Raw genomic sequence first — 25641 nt, forward strand, 5'->3', positions numbered from 1 at the left:
GAGGCGCTCTCTGTCGGTAATAGTCGATATTGAGAATAATAAGATTTAAAAGCAAGATGGCCGCCGAAATAGTCAATTATCCTACTAATTCAGTTTATAGGAAGTTAAGTAGGATCAATGGTTTGATGATTCAACGATTTGGTTTAACTTTAAAATAGAATTCGAGAAAATGTACTAACATAAGTTTCATAAATGCTAAAAATCAAACATTTTATTTTGGTGTCGATGTCTAAACTAGGTATTAGTCACTCGATTGTCATTAGTCGTTGTAGACTCATCATAGTTTTTCCCGGTTATTTTGAGTTATTTTTGGATGTTTTTTCGTTTCGTGCAACTACGTGTACCACTATACTAGTAGGCCGAGGAGCCCTGCAAGACCATAGGGGAACATCGTCGGTAAGTACCCATAAGAATTATTTCCTTATGTAGTATAGAATCGACACGGACTTGAGTCAACTGCATACTATTTAATCTCTAGTATACTCGGTTTTTAGACTTTCTTTTATTTTGTGTTCTTGTACTTTATACAGCCTGTCCCAGATGAGGATGAAGAGCATGGGGAGCTCGAGAACGGTAATAGAGTCAACATAGCTTAAATTAAGAAAAAGTTACGCAATTTAAAGCAAGTCAATAATATGTTTTTGGACCGGGTAAATTCCGAATTTTTACGAAGATATACGGAAAAAAACGAGTTAGGCAGTTTTCCTTTTTTTGCAAATAATTCTTACACGGTTACAATTAGAGCAATGAAAGTTTTACACTATTAAGACATTTCTTTGAAAACTTGGCAGCAGTGTTACCAGCTTTTTTGTAAAGTGCTTACTTTCGGAGATAAATTGTTAAACTTTTGATATTCATATAGGTCTAACATTGAATATTTTGAAAATCGTCATAAAATTTCCTTTTCAGCCATATGTTACATTTCGTAGTTTCTTATGAAACTCTATGAATTATAGCCATTAAAATATTTTTTGCTAAGTTGGTTATGATTTTGACTTATAGCGTTGGTACACTTTAAATAAATAAATGCTATGAAAACGTAAAAAAATATTTAAAAGTTGTAAAATCTCAAATTTGTTTTAAATATTTGAATTATGGCTCAAAATTGCTTCCCCAATGAAAGGAAATGTGATATTCTAGCATGCTACATATCATGTTACAGAAATTGTGTAGATGCTAAACATATTTACATTAGTTACCAAAAGGAAAGTGATCCGGAAAATTAATGTTTTGAAGACGAATATCTAATTCAAGGTAATGAGGTTTGTTTAAAAATTTATTTATTTATGGTGCACCATTGTTATAAATCAAAATCATAGCCGAATTATTAAAAAAAGTTTTTATGGCTATAAATCATAGAGTTTCTGAGGAAAATACCAAATGTAATATATGGCTGAAAAGGGGATTTTATGACGATTTTGAAAATATAAATATTTGACATTGTGTCTATATGACATTCAAAAATTTAACAATTTATCTTCATAAATAAGAACTTAACAAAAATACTTGCAATACTACCAGGAGGGTCTCAAAAAAGTGTCTTAATAATGTAAAACTTTCATTCTTCTAAATGTAACCGTATAAGAGTTTTTTTGTAAAAAAATGAACGCTGACAAACTCGTTTTTTTCCGGATATATTCGTAACCATTCGGAATTTAGCCGACATAAAGTTAGATTATTAATTTGCTTTAAATTGCACCACTTACTAATTTAAACGATTTTGTATCTATTATCGTGTCCGAAATCTCCATCCTATTCGTTCTTATCCGGGACAGACTGTATAACTGACGTAGCCAATTAACGTATCAATAACCCGACATAAACAATAACATTTTAAACTACATAATATTTATTATGTTTACTAAAATTTTACAACGCTGCTGTAACAAAAATGTACAAAAACAACAATTAAATGACTTAATATGTATATATGTATCTTTACATTACAAGTTTATTAATAACATATTTATCTATGGCTCACAATGAAAATATTACATAAGATTAGTCATTTGTGTGTCTGGTATTCAGTGCTTCAAGGGAACGTTTGTCTACCTGGGTATATTAAAATGGTACCGCTTAACACGCCTCCAGTTCAATTAACCATTCTGAAATTCCCCTTAAGACCAGCGGCGATCTCAATCTATCCAGGCACCCATCCAGCTACCAGTAAATGTTCGAGGTTAATCAAACACTAAATAAGAGACGCTTATTCGTCCCATATTTTTGTTGCATTAACATGCGGACGAAAGTACAAATTCATCTACAAAACGGCCCAAATTACACACCTTCATGTTTTTTTTACAAACACATTTTGATTTCTTCACTAAAAACACTCGAGTTAGGTAAACGATATGCCTCAAATATAGGACTACTCAGTTAACAAATTATACAGGGCGATTCAAAATATGACTAATGTAGATTTCATTTTTGACTTTAACAAGAATTTTTATTGTCCAAATTAGCTGATGACTTGGTTCAGCACAATGACCTTAATTTCAATGCTTTTCGGTTTCTCCCGTAAATGGTTGAATAACCCTGTATATATAAAATGACGACATTGATCGCACATATTTGAAAACATTTTGAGGCATATGCGAATGAATGCACGTACGTTTTCTCAAATAGAATTATTTATTCTATTCTTAATTTATTTTGTAATTTATAGTAATTTCCTACGACCTCCTTGACAATGTTTTAAAGTTCCTGTTTTGCTTTCCTGATTAAAAATTTACACGTTATTAATTGAAAAATTGAGCTTTTGTTGTTAGGGTTATTAATACAATTATTATGATCTCTTGAAGAGTAATAGTGCGGAGGCCTAACACGTCCCCCTCCACCCTGGTCGCAAACAGTTCGTTATCAATAATTTAATTATAATAAATACATACAATAAAATACAAATGTTACCCTGATCGAAATTATTATGAAATCGTTTGCGGTTTGGGGGTGTGTCGAGGGGTGTTAGGTCGCTTTTGCCCGTCTAAGAAATAAAATTAGTTGCAGCTGATATGAAGAAAATTGTGCCATTATTTCTTTAATAGTAATTATTATATCGTTGACATGTTTAACCATCATCGCTAAAACCGGCCGCTAAAACACTTTGGAATTAGTGTGGCAGTAGCACTTTAACATTAAACTAAAAACGACATCCTAAAATGTAAGTTTCTTTTAGTTATAGGATCTACTGGTGAATCAGTTCGAAAATTTCTATAATATATGACCCAACAACTAATAATATACTAAATATAATATATGAAAATCTCATCACGTTTTTAACAACTCATCAGTTTCACTCGACAATGTTTTAGATCCTACAATAATTGCCATTTATTAATCAGTGTGGATTACAAAATTTGCAGGATGGTGTTCGCTTATCAGGCTTTTGCAAAGGTATTTTGGTCACTGCAAAAAAGGGCCGAGGGCAGAAAGTTATAACTCCTAAATGTTGGTAGGGCAAAATGGTTTGATACGTGCCTACTACTAATTCCGTCCTCAGTCGTGATGCCTAAATGTGAAATTGCCTCATTGTTGAGTTCTTTCCACCTCGACCGTCTTCCCAACAACAAAATGAAACTTTAACGAGGGCGAGCTTCGAAAACGACAATTCCTTTATCGAGAAATGACGGCGAACTATAAATTTCAAAATGGACGGACACAAAAGTATTACAGAAATTAATCCTGTTTGCTTGGACTATTAAAATGTTTCTCGTTCTCGAAACGCGTCCCGTCTCCCCGCCCCTGCAGTACAGGGGGTGGCTGCTGCAGCTGCCATAATAACAATCCACCATCAAAGCGTATTTTTAATCGGAATTAAAAGGTTTCCTGTATAAAATAGGTTCAACGAGGCGGGCCCTGTTTTCGGGGCCGCGCCCATTTTCTCGATTTGATTACAAGTTCTTCGTATCATAAAAGCTGTAAAAAATAAATTAATTAATGATAATAATATATCTTCAACATTTGTTTAACAATCCATTACATTATATTACCGACTAGATACTTCGCAATAGCCTTGTAGGGATTGGATCGGGTAAAAACAACCATCGCCATTAAGGTTTCCTATTGACCAACTCTTTTAAGTGCTTTCTTCTTCTCCGAGCCTCCGACCCCATCCCTCCAATAGAGCATTCCTAAATAAACTATGTGCATAAAGATATAACTCTTTTTCTCTAAAAAATTCGCCAGGCGTCCGTGGCAGAGGGCTGTCTGTGCGCATGGTAAACTTAGGGCTTCTAGCTCCGGAGCTACAAAAATAAACCGTTTACGAGATATTTTATGTATGTACAGTATACCCAATGTATTGGCCTTGTAATGAGCGCGATATTCGTTTTATTTTATTTTTTTGAAGTTCGTTCGTTATAACTTACCTACACAATATACGACCAAAATTGAATGCGTTTATTACAATGTTTGTGCGTTATTTATCGAAGAAAAAAATCATAATTATTAATTGTGAGAGTCTACACAGGCAGCATTTACGCTCTTACTAGTAAAATTTTAGATTAGTCGGTGGTCTGATGTTCGGCTGTGTTATCGGGAACCGATGACGGCGCTGCGAAACGTGAACAAAGCTAGTAAAAAATCACAACCTCAAATGTCATTGAGAATTACTCATTTCCTTCGCTTCACATCTTGCCTATGCATGAACTTCTTCGATTTCCCAATAATCGGTGTATCATCAGCCTACCGCTAAACTTGGCATAATGACACGACAAAACCTATTATATGAATATATGACTTTAGTAACTGTATTAGTAGGTTTAACGGTAAATCTGCCACATGTCGAAATGCACTGAGCGGATTTGCGGTTAAAAGCTTTGGTCGCCATAACTATTATAGTGTTGTTTAGTGTATTTTGCTGAACACATTAATGTTGATAAAAATTTAGTGAGCTACGTGGAATTAACGTGGTGAAGGAGGGGAAAGGGAGACTACTGGTTGATGACTGGTTTCAAAAGCCTTCTGGGTTGCTCTCATAGCGACTTTATCGTATTTTATAAGTTTTCTGGGTCACTCCTCCCAAATTGTGGTGCCGATCTATAGAATCGCTTTGAGAGGTCGGAAGGAGGCCCTTTCCCTTGAGCAAAGTCTACGCCGGGCACAGACAGATCCGCGGACGCCGGCTCGAACACATATTAACCACCTAAAACTAATCGCCGCCGCCGACGACGTCATCGGGAATGGCGGCATTATCTCGTTTCGTCCCTTGCTCGAGTCAGTAGCTGCTCGCTATCAGCAACACTCCGGCACTGTCCGAACACTGTTCGCGGTACCGGTCAAAAAACAATTTAAGAGGTTCGTGGGTCGCAGCGTCAATAACAAAACTGTCCACAACATCCACCGGGACACGATGGAAGTCCTCGTGCCGGATGTGGTACTCCTCGGGCGCACTTGGGCTTCGGTGGTGCCGTTCGCCGGTCTTCCGGGGCAGTTTGCGCACACGTAGACGTCGCCCCGGCCCGGCGCCCCACAATGGCTATAACAGCAGTCTTCGTCTCCCGTTGTTGTGTTCGGCCTCTGCTCCAACCGGGGAATATTCGGATCTACAAAATACGGCTATTAGAACGCCTTCGAACACGAAACTAGAAAAGCCTCCCCCGTGAGTCGTCACACCATCCATCGGTATATATTATTAATTCAATGTGGTGGGCCACTTAACAGTGGGCGCTAGTGATGCTGAAACGAAATTCGAAAAGTGCGCCCCTGCATTCGATGTACAGGGTGTCCCAGGGTATGTGGGCAGTCTCTCGGATTCATGGAGAATGCGTCAAAATAATATGACAGGTTCCTACAAACGTTGGTTGTAGAGACCTTTCCTACGAAGGTACAAGCTTCTACAGGGCGTCTCTGAAAATTCGTTTTGTTGAATAAGTTTCAAAGTGCTTACCGTAATTAAATATCTTAAATTATACCATTTAAACCTATTCGACTTGTCTAGTTCACCAATGGACCAGCTTTTATACAAAAATCATCATTTTTTTTATATCCTATATCAATAAAGACATCAAAATAACCTTGTTAGATAACCCCTACTTTAGACTAAAAAATATATTTTTTTGCTCGTTATCGTAAAAATTAATCGTTTTCGATTATTTTTTTTTACCGAAAAATATTTGTGTACTAGAGTCAGTTGATAAATTACAGTGGCTTAAGCTTTGCAATAATTTTTATTACAAAATAGGGAAAACCTATTGAAAAGAATTGTTTTTCTTTGTGAGGAGATAAGAAAAAAATTGGGAGCATTGTGGAGAATCCAACAATCTTCAATTTTTATAGCCAAGAAATGCGTACAATTAGGAGCTCATATTGACCCAACATGCAAAATTATTTAATGAAAGCCATATTCGGTAAAAATTATTTTGCTCAAAAACGGCTTATATTGCGATAACGAGCAAGAATAATTTGTTTTAGACTAAGGTAGAAACTATCTAAAAAAGTTATTTTGATGTTTTCATGGATACAGGGTGTAGAAAAATCTTTTTTTTTGTGTTAAAACTAGTCCGTTCCTGGCAAACAAAACAAATGTGTTTAAAAAGTGTAATTACAAGGAATCCCATCTAACATCCATTATACTAAAAATTATTTGACTCCACTAAGTATTTTAAAATTTATTCAAGAAAAACTGATTTCCAGCGGCGTGCTTTAGAAGCTTGTGACTCCATGGGAAGGGTCTGTACAATTTTTTTTTTAAATCATATTATTTTAACGCATTTTCTATGAATCCGAGAGATCGCCCACATATTCTGGGACACCCTGTATACAGGAATAATTGTTAAAGAGTACCGCACTTTGCGCAATTTAGCCCACTGGATCTTAAAGTAGTTTCCTGTTTAATCCTATATGCGGAATATATTGACCCAATTCTATGAGGATAGGGGCGGTATTGCCAAGTCCGCACTTTCTTCCTTTCGCAAATTTTGACATTTTTAAAAAATGATCCCATTTGAGAGCTCACGAACCTTAATCACGAAAAACCCATTTGGTAATCATCAAATATTGTAATGAAGACGTGGAATACCTTCAATTATCATAATATTATAATGAACCTAATCACATCGAGGGGGAAGAAAATCACATAATTTTAAGATCATTTTTAAAACCTGACAACGTTGTGTTGATATCGACAGTAGCATGATTGCAGCAATCGCATTTACTCAAGAAGTCGAGACAAACGAGAACTCTTTTCTTAGGGTTAATACCCAACTTTTTTTTAGGAAGTTAAACTAAGTATTCACGTGAAATCGAGTTCACATGAAGTAAAAGCCACTCCTCACTAATTAAACTCCACCTACGTCTTTCCCTGTCCTTTTGACCCTCGGAAACACATTTTGACCAAATCTTCTTGTTTCCAATGATTTATTTCCACTCTTAGTTGCGTCGGGTTTTTATTTATAGGCGCCCAGATGCTGGGTTCAAAGTTTCCAAAATAATTACATCTTCGATCCCCGCCTCTGCCCACAAGGTGCGTAACTTCAAAATCCTACCCTCCTGTATAGTATTCGAAATGATCCTGCCAAAGTAACGCCCACGATCCCATCGCAGAGCTAAATAATAAGTCAGCCAATTACGCTCATAGCTCAACAAGGACACCTCATTTGCTAAGTGAATTTAATTGCCCTTAGGCGAGCTTAAGAAGCCATCTTACATCTCTGCAAGTTTGATCCGTCTCGAATCGGACGTTGCATGTCAGATTACCGCTTGACCATCGCTTCAAACCTTAACTGAGAATCAATAATTCAGGCCTTAAAGGGAAATCTCGACCGAGCAGACGATCTGGTTTATTCGTAGGTTTAAATCGGGAAAAATTCATTGCTTTTTCATGATTTAGCTATTTGAACCTTACCGAGGCAGAGGAAATTAGGTTCTCCTGCGTATTGGGGCGTAGGGTGCGCCGCTTCGCTGGGCGTGAGGGTCTGGTCGGGCAGCAGGTAAGGGCACTGTTGCTCCACGTCCTGGCAGAAGTGTAGGCAGGGGGGCACACGACCACCCCCTTTGCCGTAGAACGGCACCAGCTCGCTGCAGACCCAACGACGATACGCTACCTGCAAAACGACTTTAATAAGTTAACAAAATGCCTCAGTTCTGTAGCTACTTACATCCGACGCTAAGGCAACAACTAACTGAAACGAGTTGCAGCGTTACACTGCTGTAAAGATTCATCGGATGTTACAGAATCACACCCAAAGCTAATTGTTCCTTATGATACATACACTCATAATATATGGCAATATGCAGACGCGTATCCCAAAGGTCAAAGTTGAACCTCATTCGCACGCGACCAACTGTTGATGCCGCCCAATTAGTGAATCGCCATCCTGGCGGGTCCAACGATAATAACAATAATAATGATAATAATAATAATAATAATAATGATAATAATTATAATAATAATAATAAAAATAATAACAATAATAATAATAATCATTATTATTGTTATTTGAAAACTCCTGCCCCTCATTAATCTGAAGTGAAGGCTTCGGTTGCTTTCAACTTTTAGTCAGACTTAAAGCCTTTTTATTCTTGTGCCATTTAAAAAATTCTCATTTCACATCGGCTTAAGCAGCGCCAAGATCATTATCCTTGTCGGCTTTGCTTTGGCTATGGAGACATTCTTTCACGAACACAGTCTTTAGTGTTCTCCGAGCTTACCGAGACCGTGATTATGAACGGCTTGATAATTTTATCTGGAAGATGGATTCTTTTCTGGAAGATATCAGAGAGAGAGAGAGAGAGAGCAAACGATATGTCCAGGAGCTGCGTTTTATATCTTAGAGCTGAATATGGCAACCTTGTTATTGCGCTGACGCTCCTAATGTTGGGTTTATCAAGAACGAAAACCGTCGCATCAGACAAATTTTTTGGGCGCCACACAGGGTGTCCCAAATAAAGTGAGTTCCATGGGGATTATGGAAGCGGTAAGAGACACAACGTGGCTGAAATTAGAGAAAAATATGCGCAGTTTTGTGCCCGTTCAAAAAATATGCTAAAACTAGAATATGTACGGGGTTGTCAAAATATGAAGAAAACACTGAAAACTGTTATTTTCGAGAATCAGAAATTATGAGAATACCGTTTGAGTAAATTCTACGAAATTTGGCAGCTCAGTGTTATCGATAACTGCCGATCGAATGACGTCTTCATACCTTTTTCAGGTCTTTTAGATTTCGAGAAATTATATCCAACTTTATTATTTCTTATGGTCGCCATACTGGACTTTGGTGGGATCGAATAGACAATAAAAAAAGCTTTTTAACCATGTGTTACAAAGGTGCCTTTGGACCTGCCAAAGTAGAAAAATTAAGCAAAAACTCCATTTCACCTTAATGGGTTTAGAAACAAGTGCTATGTTTCATCATCAAGAGGCACCACTAGACTTTAGTGATCCTGTGAATACTTTCGTGACGAGCTACAAACAAGTCGTCACCATTTTAGTATTTGAAATGAGTTTTTATTCTTGGAAAGTTATTTTTATCAGTTTGACACTTTTATCCGGAAAAATTTTTAAGTAATAAAATTATAGAACGATTTTTATATCAAGAAAAATCGAAGATGCGTTAATTGGCCAGCATGCTCTCCAGACTCGACATCTGTGGAATTTTTTGTATGGGGATATGTAAAAGATAAGGTTTACTGCAGATCCTACGATACAGTAGCAGAGTGGAAGGCTGCAATTGTGTGAACCATTCAAGAAATACTTCCAGATATGGTAAAAAGTGATTTTATGTCCGTTATTAAGCGCTGCAGGGTTTGTGTTAACCATAACGGAGATATATTTGAACATTTTTTATGGTTATTAGGATCAGTAATTCCTACGCATAGTATGTAAAGGTACTTATTCTTTCCTTGTGCTCCTTTGTTCATTTTTTTGATAAAATTTATGATATTATTGCGATAATATTCAAAAACATATTAATTTTTTATTGTCTCATTAAACAGAATACGCGATATATTAGTGCTCTGTGAATAGTGTAAAACATAGCACTTGTTTTTGAGCCTACTAAAATGAAAAGATGTTTTTTTTTCATTTTTTTCTTTGCTTTCGGCAGGTCCAGAGGCAGTTTTGTCATACATGGTTAAAAATCTTTTTATATTACCTATTCGATGTCCACAAAAATTCAGGATGACGGCCGTAAAAAATAACAAAGTTAGGTATAATTTCTCGAAATCTAAAAGGTGTGGAAAAATTCTGAGAAAGTCATTTTATTGGCGATTATCGATAATACAGAACTACAAAATTTCGTAGAATTTACTTAAACGATGCACCCATAATTTATGATTTTCCCAAATCGCAGTTTTCAGTTTTTTTCTTCTATTTCGACAACTTCTGTAGATATTTTTAACTTTAAAACATTTTCTGAACGAGCATATAAATGCGCATCTTTTTTCTAGTAAGGAGCCACTTTGTATCTCTTCCCGCTTCAAAAATCTCCATGGAGCTCACTTTATTTATACACACCCCGTATAGGAAGAATCCGAAAGAATTTACCAGTTCGATGCTAAGACTGATTAGAATTTGAACCGAATTGAAAAATGTAAAATCTTGACGTGGGTACTACTTGTGTCCATTCTAATGGATACTCTCTTTTGGTCATTTTTCCTAAATACCTTGAAGCTGCGTACGTAGAATTCAACCAATACCGGAAAATGTCACGTCGTCCCACATCCAGGGTGGAGCAAATAAAATGGAATTAATTCAATAACTGCATATTTCGCGGTATATGAAAAAATATTAAAACACGTCGATTTTACATTCTGAAATTACGTCCTGTATCGTAAAAATTTCATCCCTAAATTTAAGCCCCTTTGTCTGACAATTGCAACCCGCAAATTTTTAAATTGATGGTATGGTTTTGTGATGCCTCATTTGAAAGGTCTTTTCATTCACTATTCAAAATAGCTGTGATTTTAAACTTTGCTTTGAAAGAAGAATAGAAAAAACCATAAATTCATGCCACTGACAAAATTCTCTGCAAAAAACTAAAAACTTATTAACGAATATCGCTTCGTTATTGATAATGTAATGAGATCACAAAACAAATCGACCTTGATGCACCTCGTCTTAGTTTTTCCAAATCAGTGGATAGGGAAGCGAGGATCGTTAGAATGGCCAGCTGAATCACCTGATTTTGCTCCATTAGAGTTATACTTATGGGGATATGTCAAGAGTATGGTGTTCAGAACTAAACCACGTGTTCTAGCTGACTTAAAAAGAAAAAGAACACTTGCGATTAGATCGGTTACGCCTCAGATATTGATTAACGTTAGAAGACATTTTTATTTACGGTTAGGATATTGCCAAGAGGTTCGAGGCATGCATTTTGAACATCTCAAAGAAGATTGAGATTGATTTGTTCTATTATTTTATTATATTATCAATAACGATACGGAATTAACCATTAAGTTTTAAGTTTATCGTAAAGAACGTCGTCGGTTACATAAATTAATTGTTTTCCATTATTCTTCGCAATAAAGTTTAAAACCGTAGGAGCTTTGAATAGAGAATGAACAGACCTTTCAATCGAGGTATCACACACCCATGCTTCCAATTAAAAAAAATTCGGGGTTGCAATTGTCACGCAAAGCGGGTTAAATTTAGGGATGACATTTTTACATTACTGGACGTGATTTCAGAACCTAAATTTGATGTGTTTCGGTATCATTTTCACTTATGTCGAAATAATCAGGTAGTGAATTTATTCCATTTGGCTGTTCCCAAATGTGTATATTGTATGTCCATCGCGAGGGACACTTCTCTTGCAAAAAAAAAAACCGACGGGGTATTTGAATTTTTGGGGATTTAACCTAACATCAATTGATCTTCTAAAAATTTGCTTCATATTGTTAGAGGACAAGCACCAGCTGTCTTTTATAAAGGACACCTTCGAGTTATATATATTTTTTTAACAAAGCCTCACGTTAATACAAAGAACGGTGCGTTGCTTCCATTGACCAATACTGGACTCTTCCCTAGCTACAAACTGTTGACCATCAAGCTGACTTAGCCTGGTGCCTTGTCTCTTTCTCCCATCTCCTACTAATTCGATTATCCGGCCAGCCATCATAATTTCGATGATTTATTAACTCGGTTTATGCTCAAATGGAAAATTTTATTTTATGCCGAATAAAACCGCTGATTGATGGCAAATCCTCTCGACTATACACAATAGTCCCTTCACTGATTGATTTATTATTATCATCATTACTGGTAGATGTTCCTTTTTCTATTCACGTTGCAAGTAGAATTCAAAAGTGTGTCAGTTTTTGTGTGTCTGCGAGACTCTGGTCAATAGACGTGGAATAAGAGACAACAAACGGGCGCAATTGACTTACACCCTCTGTTTTTTGTCTGGTCCGATGTTTAGGTCTCGAAAGGATCGGCTTAGACGGGGATTATTTTGAAGAAGGAATAAGTTTGGGGCTATCGATTCACTTAATTCTTCTTAATCTAGAACCTATTTATTCTTTTTATATGTCCATCGGGAATGCACAAAGCTCTATCTCCGAGCGGAGATTTATCAATCCGCACCCATTTTCGGGGTGTCAGCGTCCTGGATATAGACCTTAAGTGGTCGCAAATGGACAATCTATATAACAACTCTTCGTATTAGAAGCAATATATAAAAAATTCCTCGACGAAGCAGCAAAATTTGTTAGACCCTCGTCAAAAGTATCCGCCGACATGGAAACTATAAAAAGGAATATTTCAAACTTTGATCTTTCAATGGAAGCAATTTCAGTTTGATGGACGGTCATACGCGGACCGGAAATGGATATCTTCTCCGTTAAATTATTGTGTTTTCGAAATTCCATTAAAGTTGAAAAACCTGCTTCTTGTAACCTGAAACTGGCCCTAACAGAATGAAAGGACGAAACTACTTCCCCGGGGAGAAATAACCGTCCGGCTTGTATCTTCCCAGTAAAAGTTGTGTTGATTCTTGTACTGCATGACCTTTTATTACTTCTGTGTGTTTATACCGTGTGTTCGACATCTCTAAACGGAGCAGAGACAGGTCCGTTCTGCCCGTCAGACTATGTTCAGTATAAGTCATTTGGCGTTTTTGTTTACCTCTAACTCGGTACATGAAGGTATTCAACCATAATGTTTTGTGACCCGGCTCTAATTTCGGAGAGCAGTTAACTATAATAAGCTTCGAGTTAATGAAGCTTTAATAGACAAACCTGTTGCGTTGATATACTTAATTCCGCATCCCTGTAACGTGAAATAGACGACATACTTGAGGGCTTAATGAATGCCACTTTGACGGAATGCCGTAGTGATGTGGTGAGGGTCGGAGGAGGATTTGAATTCTTGTCGTTTAGAAGCAACTAGGGCGGAACAAAGCAGCCGGCCCGTTCGATAATAAATTTCCGCAACTTGAATCTAAACAAGGTGGGCATAATTCGCCTTCCGTACGGGCTTAGCCGCACAATTAAAGGCTTTTGTGGTGGCTATAATGCAAGCGGGAAACAATTCTCTTTTTGTTTGTCTTTTGAACGGTGTTCTCACGCGTGTTACACGTTTCACGTAGCGAAAACGTGACGAGTTGTTTACCTGGCAATTTGCTTGTACCACCGAATTTTCTACTGTTTTCCCTCCTTTATAACAGAAACGGGAAATTTTCCGACACCACCCCCATTAGAATGCAAATAATGGCGGACATGACGATCGATCAGATTAGCAATTACGAGATCCATTTAACTTTATAATAACGAGAAAGGCGGCGGATAGAGACAGATGAAAATTGACAGTTTATTAAACCGAGAGAAAAGGGGGGAAATACGCTCGATTCTACGGGGGTTTGTTCCGGATTCCTAATTGCCTTGAAACCCTTGTTTTGTGTCTGAGTTGCATGTTTCAAATCAAGATCTCGTCCAAAAATATCCCCATGAGGTAACAACTACCGTTCCCCGGTAAGGCTTGAGGAGCCATCAATATTGACTTTATCCATAACAGCCCACTGTCTAACCATATCAATGAAAACGGCAAACATTTCTCTATCAATAGTCTTTGAGGCTTTTTCTTCCACTCTAACACGAATCGAATTATTGACACACGTGCAAGCCAATGATCAAACCGCAAGTACCGAGTGATTTGTGTGCCCAAAAACCGAGCTTAATCGATCCAAAATTCGTTCGATCTAAAATAAGCCAGAAAATATTTCGCATTGATTTTCAGAAAAAAATTTCCATTAATTGGATCTCATTAGTTAAATGGCAACTAAGCGCGGCTCTTTTGTTTTCAAGAAAGCATTGCCGGTTCTAGGTTGCCGTCAGTTGTCAAAGTGGATCCGATGTAGCCAGATTTACTTTTTTTGTTTAAACTGTCTGAATGTTGCTTCTGCGTAAGAGTTAACCCGAGATGAATACTTCCGATATTATTGTAAAGTTTTGGGGATAAATGGAGCTATTTCTTGTGAACATTCTCAAACGTCTAGATAAAGAGTGCATTCAAAGACGTTGCAACAATCGAGCGCTGCAGCACTCGGGGCTGTTTTTTGTGTTGCAAATATTAAACTAACCAGAATTTCAATTTAAAACTGATAAAGAAATACATTCGTTTACTTGAAAACGCGAAAAATACCATCCATACTAGTTTCCGGAAAAATCCTCATCGCTGGTATCTCATGCGTTAAATAGCAACCTCTTTTGGTTCGAAAGTCTGGCTGGTTTTACCTTCACATCAGTCGTTAACAGAGATCCAATGTTGCCATCGTTTTTTTATTGTCTTAAAATTGCCCGAATGTTTCTCGGGGCACCCCAAACGATCAGAGGAACCTTGCACTTACTCACGGTATCAAACGAAAACCCTATTTTTCTGGTTATTTCCAAAATTCTCAATGTTCCAGTTCTTCAAGTTTCTCAAAAAGATCTCCACACCATAAATCAGGCGATCGGGGAGGATGCAAATTGTTCCTTAATGAAAACGGGCGTCATAAAAGCCCAATGAATTCTTTTGGCAATTTTGAGGGCCCTTAATCCATAAATTCCCTCGTCCCTAAATTATCTGTACAGGAATTTACTCGCTCCATTTTGGCCGTTTTCGGCTTGATAATTTGGCTGCTCTCCACGAAAATATGTCGTCTAAATATTGTCGTTTAATATAGACCAAGTTCACGCCTGAGAAACTGATTGATAGATGACTGGGAAAAAGGTTTATAAATTCAAAATCCATTTCCAGTCATGTTGAACATTTGGAACATTCACAGCGTTAGCAATAACATTACCCCCCTTAGAGTAAACAACGCTAATTATATCGCTTTCAATTAATCTCTTGAACAAAAGGGCGTTATAAAAAGGCCCTTCCAGTTTCGGCTTAATCTCTCTTAGGCCCGCCCCTGCATGTCATTATTAATTTTCAGGCATGAATCTGTATTAAGGTTTTTTCAAGCCTGTTTTTCGTTGTAAGTGCCGTATTGTTTGCTGGTATTTTTGAAATCCTACTTTTCGTTTCTTCATTCGTTTATCAAACAATCCAGTTTTGAACGGCCATCTGCCTTTGTGATTCAATTGAACGCTTCTGGCTCGGATTAAGGTTGAAACAAACTTCACAATTCACAAGGTACCTACATCAGCAAATAAGAGAGTAATTTGGTATTTTTTCCTTTCGGGGCTACGCCTTTCGCCCTCGAAAAGGGACGGAGGGATGTAGACAGTAAAATGGGAAGATAAATGTTTTTCTACGTAATTAATTTCTGTTTCTTTCAGGTTTTCTATGATTGATTGATGCGGCTTTTTTACGAGTAGAAAAATCTAATCAATAAGTCAACAATTTTTGGTTCTACGTGTCGGATCTTAAGCTAATTTCAAGATTGATGGGTCAGATGGTTTTTTAATGGAGGATGTCTCGTTCATCACAGGTTCGGTTTCTGAGGCTTCTATTTCCTTCCTTGTTTGCTAATAAACTCCAGACGCTGCCGCTTTTATTAAAAAGCCATGTTTAACGTCCCACGACAGTATCGGGCTTCGATACGAGCTCGTACAGATGCTCTTCTTCCTGAGTACAACAAAATTCAATTTAGTCGGAAGTCTTTGACCTCTTGTGGAAGATCGCCTTCTATTCTTGTCGTGATTTATTACCGAACTCATTAGAAACTGATTAATTACACCCGGTATATTGCTTCATACAATAACCAAACTGACCTTCATCTGGAATCCTCTATGGTGTTGCTCACGTGCACATTCACGTGTATACCGGTGTTCTATATCCAACATCATTATCTTATTTCTGCTTTTGTCATATGCAAATGACGTCACATTAATTGCAACAACAATCCACAGGAGCCAGCGGTCCCTCGCAAAATCATCGTCAATGATGCTACTTGCACCTCCCTTGTATATTTGTGTATGTGACGCCGAAGGGCTGATGGGCATCAATCACCTGACGGCGACACGGACATGACGTCACATTAATTCTGGGTGGCTTCGCTGACCCCAGAGGGTTGACTATGATGGGTGAGTTACATAATTTGAAGCCGTACGACCTAGATAAAGTGGGAATGGCTTTAGAGCTGCGCCATAAGTTTTTGAAGCTCGCAGAGTTGAAAAGCTCCGGAGAAAGCGGGCTCTATAGGAATTGTAAAAAAATTGTTGTTCGATTTCAATTGATTTTTTATGTTCAACTTGTTTTTGCCTGAAATTTGTCCGACTGATATAGTGATTTGCGCAGGGAATATAGGATAGAAACAACATTCCTTAGTTGCATAGTTAGTAAAACGGATGCTTAGTGCCGCCGTGCTTAGCATTAGGAAAACGAACGAAATTTCCTTTTCAAATGAAGTATCACAGGCCGACGTTCGAATTCAAAATGGCGCTGCCGAAGGTACGTTTCCAAAAACCGAAATGGCACCCCCTTCCTAGTAGTTAATGCAAGAGTTCAAGCATCGGGCCACTACGTGCGCGGCCGACTGTTAATTTTCATCCTACATCACGCAGAGCAACAAGCTCAGCACGCCATCTTTTGTCTTTGTGCAATCCATCGTGACAAACGGAGACAGACACACGACCACAGACGAGTTGACGCTTCTCGTCCAGTTAAGCGATGACACTGGCGGCAAATTCAAACTCCACTAGAGAAAAACGTTCGAAAATCAACGGATCTGCATATTAATTGAAATTTGCGTGTTATTGATGGTTCGATGTTTCAGCATTGAATTCAGTTCCTCTCCGTAGGACCCATAATGAGTCAATCGTACGAATTGTTGTCGAATCAGTCGCCAGAAGTTCTCACAAAAACGAAAACTTTAGACATCTACTTGAAGGGCTGAACAATTTTTGTCCTATTGTTACGCGGCCCTTATCTGGTGCTCAAGGCAGATCCACTGCCATCGAGACTGCCACATGTTCTTGCCCAAGTTTCAAACTAATAAACGTTTCTCAAACTTTCTATATGTATCAAAATGGAGGCAAATAATCACCTGCCCGTCATACTTCGTTAAATTAGGAGACAAATTTATCAGATGTAGGTATACGCCAACGACAACTCGGAGAGAGGAATGTCAGCTGAAATATCTGCCCTATTTGAAACTGAACCGCAAAAGTTGCTGGGTAAAATCGGCAACGTCGAATCCCTATTCGGGTCACGGGTAGATCGATCAGCGTCCCGGTGGAGAGACGGGACGGGCGGTAGAGAGGAAGGGCGGAGGGGGCAACTCTACAGCCGCCTCTAACCTTGTGCGTGCCGTTAGATAGTGTGGGAGTTTAGGTATGTTTCCGATGGTAGACACGCGTTCTAACTTACATTCAATCGTGAATTTTTCCTGGAAAAGCTCGAAAATCTTCCGAACGCAGAAAACATCAAAGCGAGCTTGGTGCCCTTAATCCGCAACATTCTATTATCATTCAAATACGGTTACTCGAGAACAGATTTTTGCGGTTATAGAGCTTACCGCATTTGCATTCTCTATTATGCCGTTTCTGGGCTTTCTTGTCGGACACGGCTAATTCGAGGGCTTCGCCCTCTTTGCTTTATTATCCCCTTTGCACAAAACCGGGGCGTCATAAGTCATGAAATGCCGAAAAAATGACGGAAACATGTGGCGATGATATTTTCGGCTCGGGTACGGAAAAAATTGCATTCTTCAGTGGCATAAGCCGGTTTTTCATTCCGATCGAGGATGGATTGAATGAAAAGGGGAGATAAAGGGAATAGCCGCTTAAAGTGGAACAGGGACTCCGCTGATGTAGGGATTGAAGTGTGCAGAGGCACTTGATTCGCAACTATTTTCTTAAGAAAAAAATCGGACTAGATGGACTAATTAGGCAAATATGCAAAATGGGAAATCTCAGGCGTTAAGTCGAATTTTATGTTCGGAACTTTACGAGGGCATAAAAGATTCAGCGGCACAGAAGAGCAAAAGGCTGCGAAAGTTTTGATCACTTCTAAAGTAACTTTAACATTCTTAAAACTTTTATTCGTTTTAGTTATATTAAAATCTCAGATGTCTCAGACGTCTGCGACTGGCAGGGCAGCGAAAACATCTTAGACAGAAATACATTGTATCAGTACGTACATGGTAATTTTTGGAAGAAGTTGGGGAGAAACCGACCCGAAATATCTAGAAAAAATCCTAAAACAATCTAGCCTACTTCATATGGCACTCGAGAATTACTTATCGATTCGAAATGGCAAAAATCCGTTGTTCCAGTTTCCCCTGATTTTTAATATAAAGTTTCTCTGGAGAGTGTACTGAATCCCAAACAGGGCGAAACCTGGACATGTTGCTCGTTTCAAAAACCGAATTCAATAAAAGAAACTAGTTTTATGCCAGCCCTGTTAGGTGATTAGTAAAGGTTTGCGAAACTGATTGCGACGCTTATTATTATAACGAAACGAACTAATTTCAATTAAATTGAGCGAGATTGTTGGCTTTTCCGACTCATATAAGGGGAAATTCCATGCCCCGGCAAGATTACCGTAATGCTGTAACGGGCCGGGTCCGTAAAGGTTAAAAGGCCCTTAAATAAGTAATAACGTTGAAAGGGCGCTCTATTGCATTGTTAATCGTGTGACACTGCTAAAGTTCGAGAGTTTAAAACTCAAACATGCTTCGATAGGGGACGCGACTTAAGGGAATATCGTTGTCTCGGAAAAATCATCATCATCATCATCATCATCATCATCGCCTGGGGGATTGAGTCGCCCACCGTCTCAAGTCTTGTTCTTAGAATGCGGCGATCGTTTTCCTACGAGAGACGACTGGAAAACCCAAATTGGCCCTGAAAGGAACATAAAACCGGGAAAAGCGTCTCCCATTCATCAAGCTCAGATTCAGTCCCCTCTGACACGGCCTTATCCCTTAAAATATGAAACATTTTTTCCGTTTAAAACGCGCTAAAGCCGTTTAGGCACTTGTGCAGATAGTTTTTTTCCCCCATCTTTGGATTAACAGTTTATTAAGTTGACCCCATGTAGAATATAATAAAGCTGACCGTGATATAAAATTGTGAAAGTATAATCCTATTTTAAAAGATTAAATCTGCGTAGCTTCAGAGCCATTATCCGGTTTACGACCGGTTAAAACTGGCCATAAAAGTGCGTTACCTCCAAATAACTGCGGTCAAAAATTCCATTAGAATTTTCGACATATCTTTTGACTCAAACGGACCTCGTGCCTATTTGGATATTATTGTTTATGAAACCATTGTGCATTTCTCTCTCTCTCTCTCTCTCTCTCTCCTATAGTACAGTCTCTCCCAGATAAGGATGAACGGCGTGAGGTTCTCGGAAAGGGTAATGGATACAAAATCGCTTAAATTAGGAAAAAGTCGCACAATTTTTAAAGCGAATTAATAATCTCTTTTTATATTGGCTAAATTCCGTATGGTGGCGAAGATATCCGGAAAAAAATCGAATTTGGCGGTTTTCCTCTGTTCCAAATAACTCTTTTGCGGTTATAGTTAGAGAAATGACGCTTTTCATTTATTAAGATTATCTAGACACTTTTTCGAGAAGTTCTCAGCAGTGTTGCCAGTTGTCTTGTGAAGTCCTTACCTTCCGAGATAAATCGTTACACCTTAGATCTTCGGATGGGCGCAACATCGATTACATATTTACATTTTTACAATCGTAAAAAGATTTCCTTTTCGGCCATGTATTTGATATTTTTCTCACAACCTTTATGAGTTACAGCCACTGGAACATTTTTTGATGGGACGGCTACGATTTTGACTTATAGCAATGGTGCACAATAAATATATAAATGCTATGGAAACGACGAAAGGAGCATATTTATGTTTGGGCTATAACGATATTTTTTTGATTATTTGTTATAACTTGAAACTCCCATTCGAGCCCAATTTAGCCATGTTGTTATTAAAAACATAATTTAATTTGAATGAATTTTTTTCTTGGTTTTTGCTGATTTCAAAAACACGCATAAGTCAATATAATTATGCTCATATTAAATTAATTAAGGTTTCACAACTTTCAAATATTTTTGACGGTTCCATAGCGTTTATTCATTTATTGTGTAGATCGCTGCAGATCAAAATCACGTTCGACTTATCAAAAAATGTTTCAATGGCTCGAACTCATAGAGCTTTTTAGGAAAATACTAAAGGTAATACATGTCTGAAAATGGAACTTTAAGACGGTTTTAAAAATATAAAAATGCAATATTGCGTCCACATTAAAATCAAGAATTTAACAATTTACCTTCAAAAGTAAAAACTTGAGAAGAAAACCGGCGACACTGCTAAGAAATTTTGAAAAAGTGCTTTAATAACATAAAAATTTCCTTCCTTTAACTGTAACTGTATAAGAGTTATTTGCAAAAATAATTGGTTTTTTTCTGGGATTCATTCGGAATTTAACCGGTATAAAAATAGATTGTTAATTTGCTTGCGCACCTTTTTCTTAATTTAAGCGATTTTGCATCTATTATCTTTTCCGAGATCCAATGCTGTTCATATTAATTTGGAACAGACTCTATATTTTCAGATTCTTCAATACCTTCCGATTGACCCTGTAGAGCCCAGGGACGTTAGCAACACATTAGGTGAAATGTGAATATTATATATAATGTCATTCACACTTTGCTAATTAGTTTCCCTATATGTTTTTCGTCTGATTTATCCGAGGCATCATGGCAATTCTTCATTCCGTTAAAAATCCTTCACGATTTTCTATCGACATTCCATAATAATAAAAACGCGCAAAAATGGAAACATCCAGCACAAGTCATCCATAACTTTCCCTATCTCTATGAAACAATATTGACTAATCGACCGTTTAAAACCACACACCTTGGCCCAATAGTTCACAATTGAACATTCGTATTGGTCGACTTCACCCGGAGGCCACTTTGTCGAATAACGGAATCGTTTCGTTTCCATTGAATTCGATGTAAAAAATAAATACTGATATATGATCAAGGGTAACTGATGGTTACACTCACCACATTAACGACAGTGGTGCTATGTATAAATTTCAATGGACAAAATCATAAAATAAAGTAAAATTTCATTTAACCAAAAGTAATATCGTTAAAAATAATTTTTACTTCTGATGTGTTGAAATCTGAATAAAAATTTGTCCATAAGCGCTGAAAAACAATCGCAAATTAATCAACCAATTATCCCAACAACGTTCACTTTATTGATGACTCTCTATAAATAATTAAAACCTCCAGCCAACATATCACTCAACGACAATCCTTTGTTAACAATGTTCGCAAAACTGGCATTAATAGCTCTGGCTTTGGTAGTCGTAGCTGAGCCTCAAGAGGGGAGCAATGTGCTGTTAGTACACGTCAGCAATGGCAAGACTTTAAGGTTTTCCATGAGATGGTTCTATTTAGCACACGATTTTATCGTGAAATTTTCAGGACGTCACAATGACCATTCGCCAATTTCAAAAGCAGCATTTGGGGTTTAATATAGAACGATTTCATTAAAGTTCTTCTCTTCAGCATCTCCTTACTTCGAATTCATCCCCCTTAATCCTCGTACAACGAACTTTGCCATCAGACAAACAACATTATAAAAGAAAATTGCGTCTAGCGACAATCGGTGTGGGCTTAATGCATGTGCATTCAGCACGAAGCTGCTCAGCTATACAGGGTGCGCTAAACACTTCGTAACCATTTAAGGGCAGTTTTTTTTTGGAATGTCTGCTGCGGCGCTAAGCCGGCACTAAATTCGGTTTACTTGTCATTTCGGGTTGGCCTTTGCATTTTGACAACGAAGTTTAATTCCTCTTTGATCCAGCGATACCACTGAAAAATCACGTTTAACAGATAGAATAAATTCTCGGGGGGATGTAATGAAGTTGCTGTATCAAAAAAATGGCCCGGAAAATTGGTTTTAATGCATCGGCGGAGATGGGGTATCGATATCGATTTGGGCCCCATTAGAATTTTTTTTTATTGCGGCGTAAAACGGCCCCATGAAATAGTGTCAAGGCGATTGATAAAAACTTCCTCGTCCCATATTATTCTCTTTATTACTGTAATAGGTACCAGAAGAATTGGTATTGGAAGAACGACGAATAAGGGCCCGGAATGGGTGTACTAAATGAACGAATTGAGGCTTTTTTCGATCATTGGATTCATGCGTCTTTGCTATTTAACACGTAAAACGACCCTTTTATTTTATTTAAATTTGCGGTAGAAAAGAATTTGGAACGGTATTATGGCCTCTGAAACCAAATTTCATATAGATATTAAGCATTTTTTCAGATTTCTTATCGAAACCCATATCTACAACCATCAAATATAACAATAATGAAATAAGCGTTGCTTAATTAAATGCCTTCGCGTAGCCTTTATTACAACTTTTCGCAATTAAATCAAAAACTGGGTTTAATAAAAGCAGTTTATCAAAACAATCTGGAAAGTTCTTCGAACCGCTAACAAGTAAACTTCGTAAGCACTTTAAAACATTGCCCGTGCAATCATGGCCATATCGGTTTACTTCAATGCTCGAACTTGAAACCAGACATTCTTGTATTTCAAGAGTTGGAAAAATGTTTAGGTTACGTGCCCCTTTATTGCGAGTGTTGCCCAGGTGTAATGGGGGAAAATCGTATTAGTGATTTACAACTCCTTTTCGAAATTGTGAGTTCATTAGTGTAAGAGTTGTGATACGAGAGCGGATCGCCCTTAGAATCGAAAAATCGAACAACTTTTAATGGAAAACAAATTCTTTGAACGCCTCGGTTTTTCCAATTGGTTTTCTTTGGGTAATAACACGACACGGATCAGCACGTCGCTGCGCCTGCCAGCTTTTATTTTTCCAACGGGACACCCTGTATATTTGTAAGCGTAAGCGTAATAAAAGTGTCGGGCTTCATTGAAAAATTGAATGTTGCGATATAGAGCGACTTTGTATGAAATTTTAATATGAAAAAAATGTAATATAAAAGTAATTTGACGCGCTAGATTAAATATCCGTTTTAGATGTATAAAGGTCACTCGTTCCCTTTATCACAACTCTGTATTAGCAAATTATGCAGATTTTCATAATTTTATAGACTACGATAGCAATCTCTTTTAGGGCTTCATAATTTGCGCGACATGACTCACACTTTGTTTTATGTGATTCGCGGTCAGTTTCTTTCCTTGTGCTGATCGTTTTACTACTAGGAAATTTGGGGTGTATTGAATACGATTTTTATAAAGGGTAGTGTGTGTGTGTGTGTGTGTGTGTGTGTGTGTGTGTAAGTGTGTGTGTGTGTGTGTATTCCCTTGGGGGATTAACTAAATCCCAATCAGCCACAATGAACCGTTCATCATCCACGGTCGGGTCGGCGGGAGAGCGCACCACTTGCACCGCGCAAGGTCGGTTCGCAGAAACTGGTTGTAGATGGTGCCCACGCAAACTCACTCCCGAACAGCCACTAGGTGCACTTTGGAGGGATTGATGAATGAACGAGTATTGTTGCCCGATTGATTTCGATGTTTTTCTTGTCGTTGGATAATTAGCTACATCGCTCTATGGGGACATGGGATTGGTCGCCAGGGGGTCGGTGTTTTAGGGGAATAGATGGAGATTAGCTTACCTTGCAATGATCACAGTTAAAAGCGATCGAGTAGTTCTGTCCGCAATCGTAGCGCAAAAGAAGGTCTGAGTAGCTGCAGGAAGCCTGGTGAGCCAGGTCGTCGGTTTCGAGTAGTTCTTGCAAACGAAGGCGACAGGTTCTGGTATCACGGAAGGCGGTCTCTGGTAGGGCCTCGACGACCCGGTGTTCGCAACAGTGACGAAACCGAAGGTTGGCCAAGGCGGTTCGGCGCCGCCCGGACGACAGATCGGGGCCGCACAGTTCGTCTTTGTGCGATTCTTGCAGAAAATGAAGGCACTGTTTTGGGGCTGAGATGCTGGGGGCGCAGGGTAGGGTGCAAGCCGCGGCGGGCGCGGCACAAGGTGCCACGGTAACGGCCACGACGGCCACGGCGGCGGCCATCAGGATGAGCAGCAGGCCCGGCTGGGCCCGCCGGGGCATTCTGTGGGGCGATGGGGCGTCACGAGGCACGGGGGCATTGCTGCAGGCAGCCGGAGGGCCCCCCCTCACGGCCCCAGAGCCCGCTAGGCACTCGTGCGGGCCCCCAAAGGCCCAAGCTCATGGTGCTGCATGCTCTTTTGGGCTCGCGACGGCAGACTCGCGCATCACTCGGCACTTTTGCACTGCCGCCGCACGGCGAGTTGCTGTGGGCTCTTTCTCACGGCCGCCATCTTGACTGAGGGCATCTGCGGCGCCCGCCCGGGCATCTACGGCGTCGGTCGATCGCCGTGCGCCTCTCTTTCATCCGCGACATCTCTCCCCAGCAAACATCCCTCGATCCATCCTTTACAACGGCTCGTGCACGATATATCGATTTCGAACGTCAAAGAAGCCAAAATCCGCTAGACTGCGTTCCTCATTTGCGAAACATCGATACACTTTTAAAATGTCAAATAAAAGGTGTTGGTAATGGTTATATGGGTTAGAAAACATCCATCATTGGTGCGGCCTGCACCTGTCGGATGTTCTCGTAAAGTGGCTCCCGCCGCACCTTCACACACATTTTTTTAAAATAAAAATCTCTCACACACAGGGTGTCCATTTAACGGCCCCTCGGACTTCTGCGAGTTCGTTCGCAATTTCGTTAAAAAAATCAATTACAGCGATTTATATGAGGCTAATGAAGGTAAATTTGAAAATTAGTGATAACCATACAGGGCGTCCCAAAAATGTGGAGCGTCATAGAGTGTCATGTTTCTAAGTGCAATCACCTGCATTTTTCCACGTGGTAGCGCCCTTACTTGACCCTGTGTTAGTTCCTAGATTTGTTGTACCCTAGGGTGCAGTCACTCGAAGCTATGTCGTTTAGAAGGAAATGTTAAGCCTTTGCCGTGTCTCAGAAAAAAACTCAATATCACCGTTAACTTAAGTTAGATTTTGACAATTGTAGGAAGGATTCTCATATAACACCACCTTAGCAGGCACGAATACTCCTTTAGCCAAAAATACATATAGGGTGTTCGCAATAAAAACAATTTTAATTTTTCCCTCCTCAACTTACATTTTTTTCAGTTTTTCATATAGGATGGTATGTTTTTTATGATGTAGGACCAAAGGCAATTCTATTTTCTTCATTTTGGTATAAAATAATGTCCACTTATTTTAAATGTTAACGAAATATTTTGTTATTTCGGACAAACCTACAT

The 25641-nt window shown here is 38.7% G+C and overlaps 1 protein-coding gene across 1 annotated transcript; it reads right to left on the minus strand.

Annotated features, from left to right (window-relative positions):
* Positions 1 to 1833: 1833 nt before the first annotated feature.
* Mid1 lies at positions 1834 to 24671 on the minus strand. The gene is made up of 3 exons (XM_066287509.1): positions 23996 to 24671; positions 7841 to 8039; positions 1834 to 5540 (listed from the first exon to the last, which is right to left on the minus strand). The coding sequence occupies exons 1-3, from the start codon at positions 24434 to 24436 to the stop codon at positions 5230 to 5232; spliced, it is 951 nt and encodes a 316-aa protein (XP_066143606.1). The 5' UTR covers positions 24437 to 24671; the 3' UTR covers positions 1834 to 5229.
* Positions 24672 to 25641: the final 970 nt, after the last annotated feature.

This window comes from Euwallacea fornicatus, chromosome 11, assembly GCF_040115645.1.
Source record: "Euwallacea fornicatus isolate EFF26 chromosome 11, ASM4011564v1, whole genome shotgun sequence".
Taxonomy (NCBI): Eukaryota; Metazoa; Arthropoda; class Insecta; order Coleoptera; family Curculionidae; genus Euwallacea; species Euwallacea fornicatus.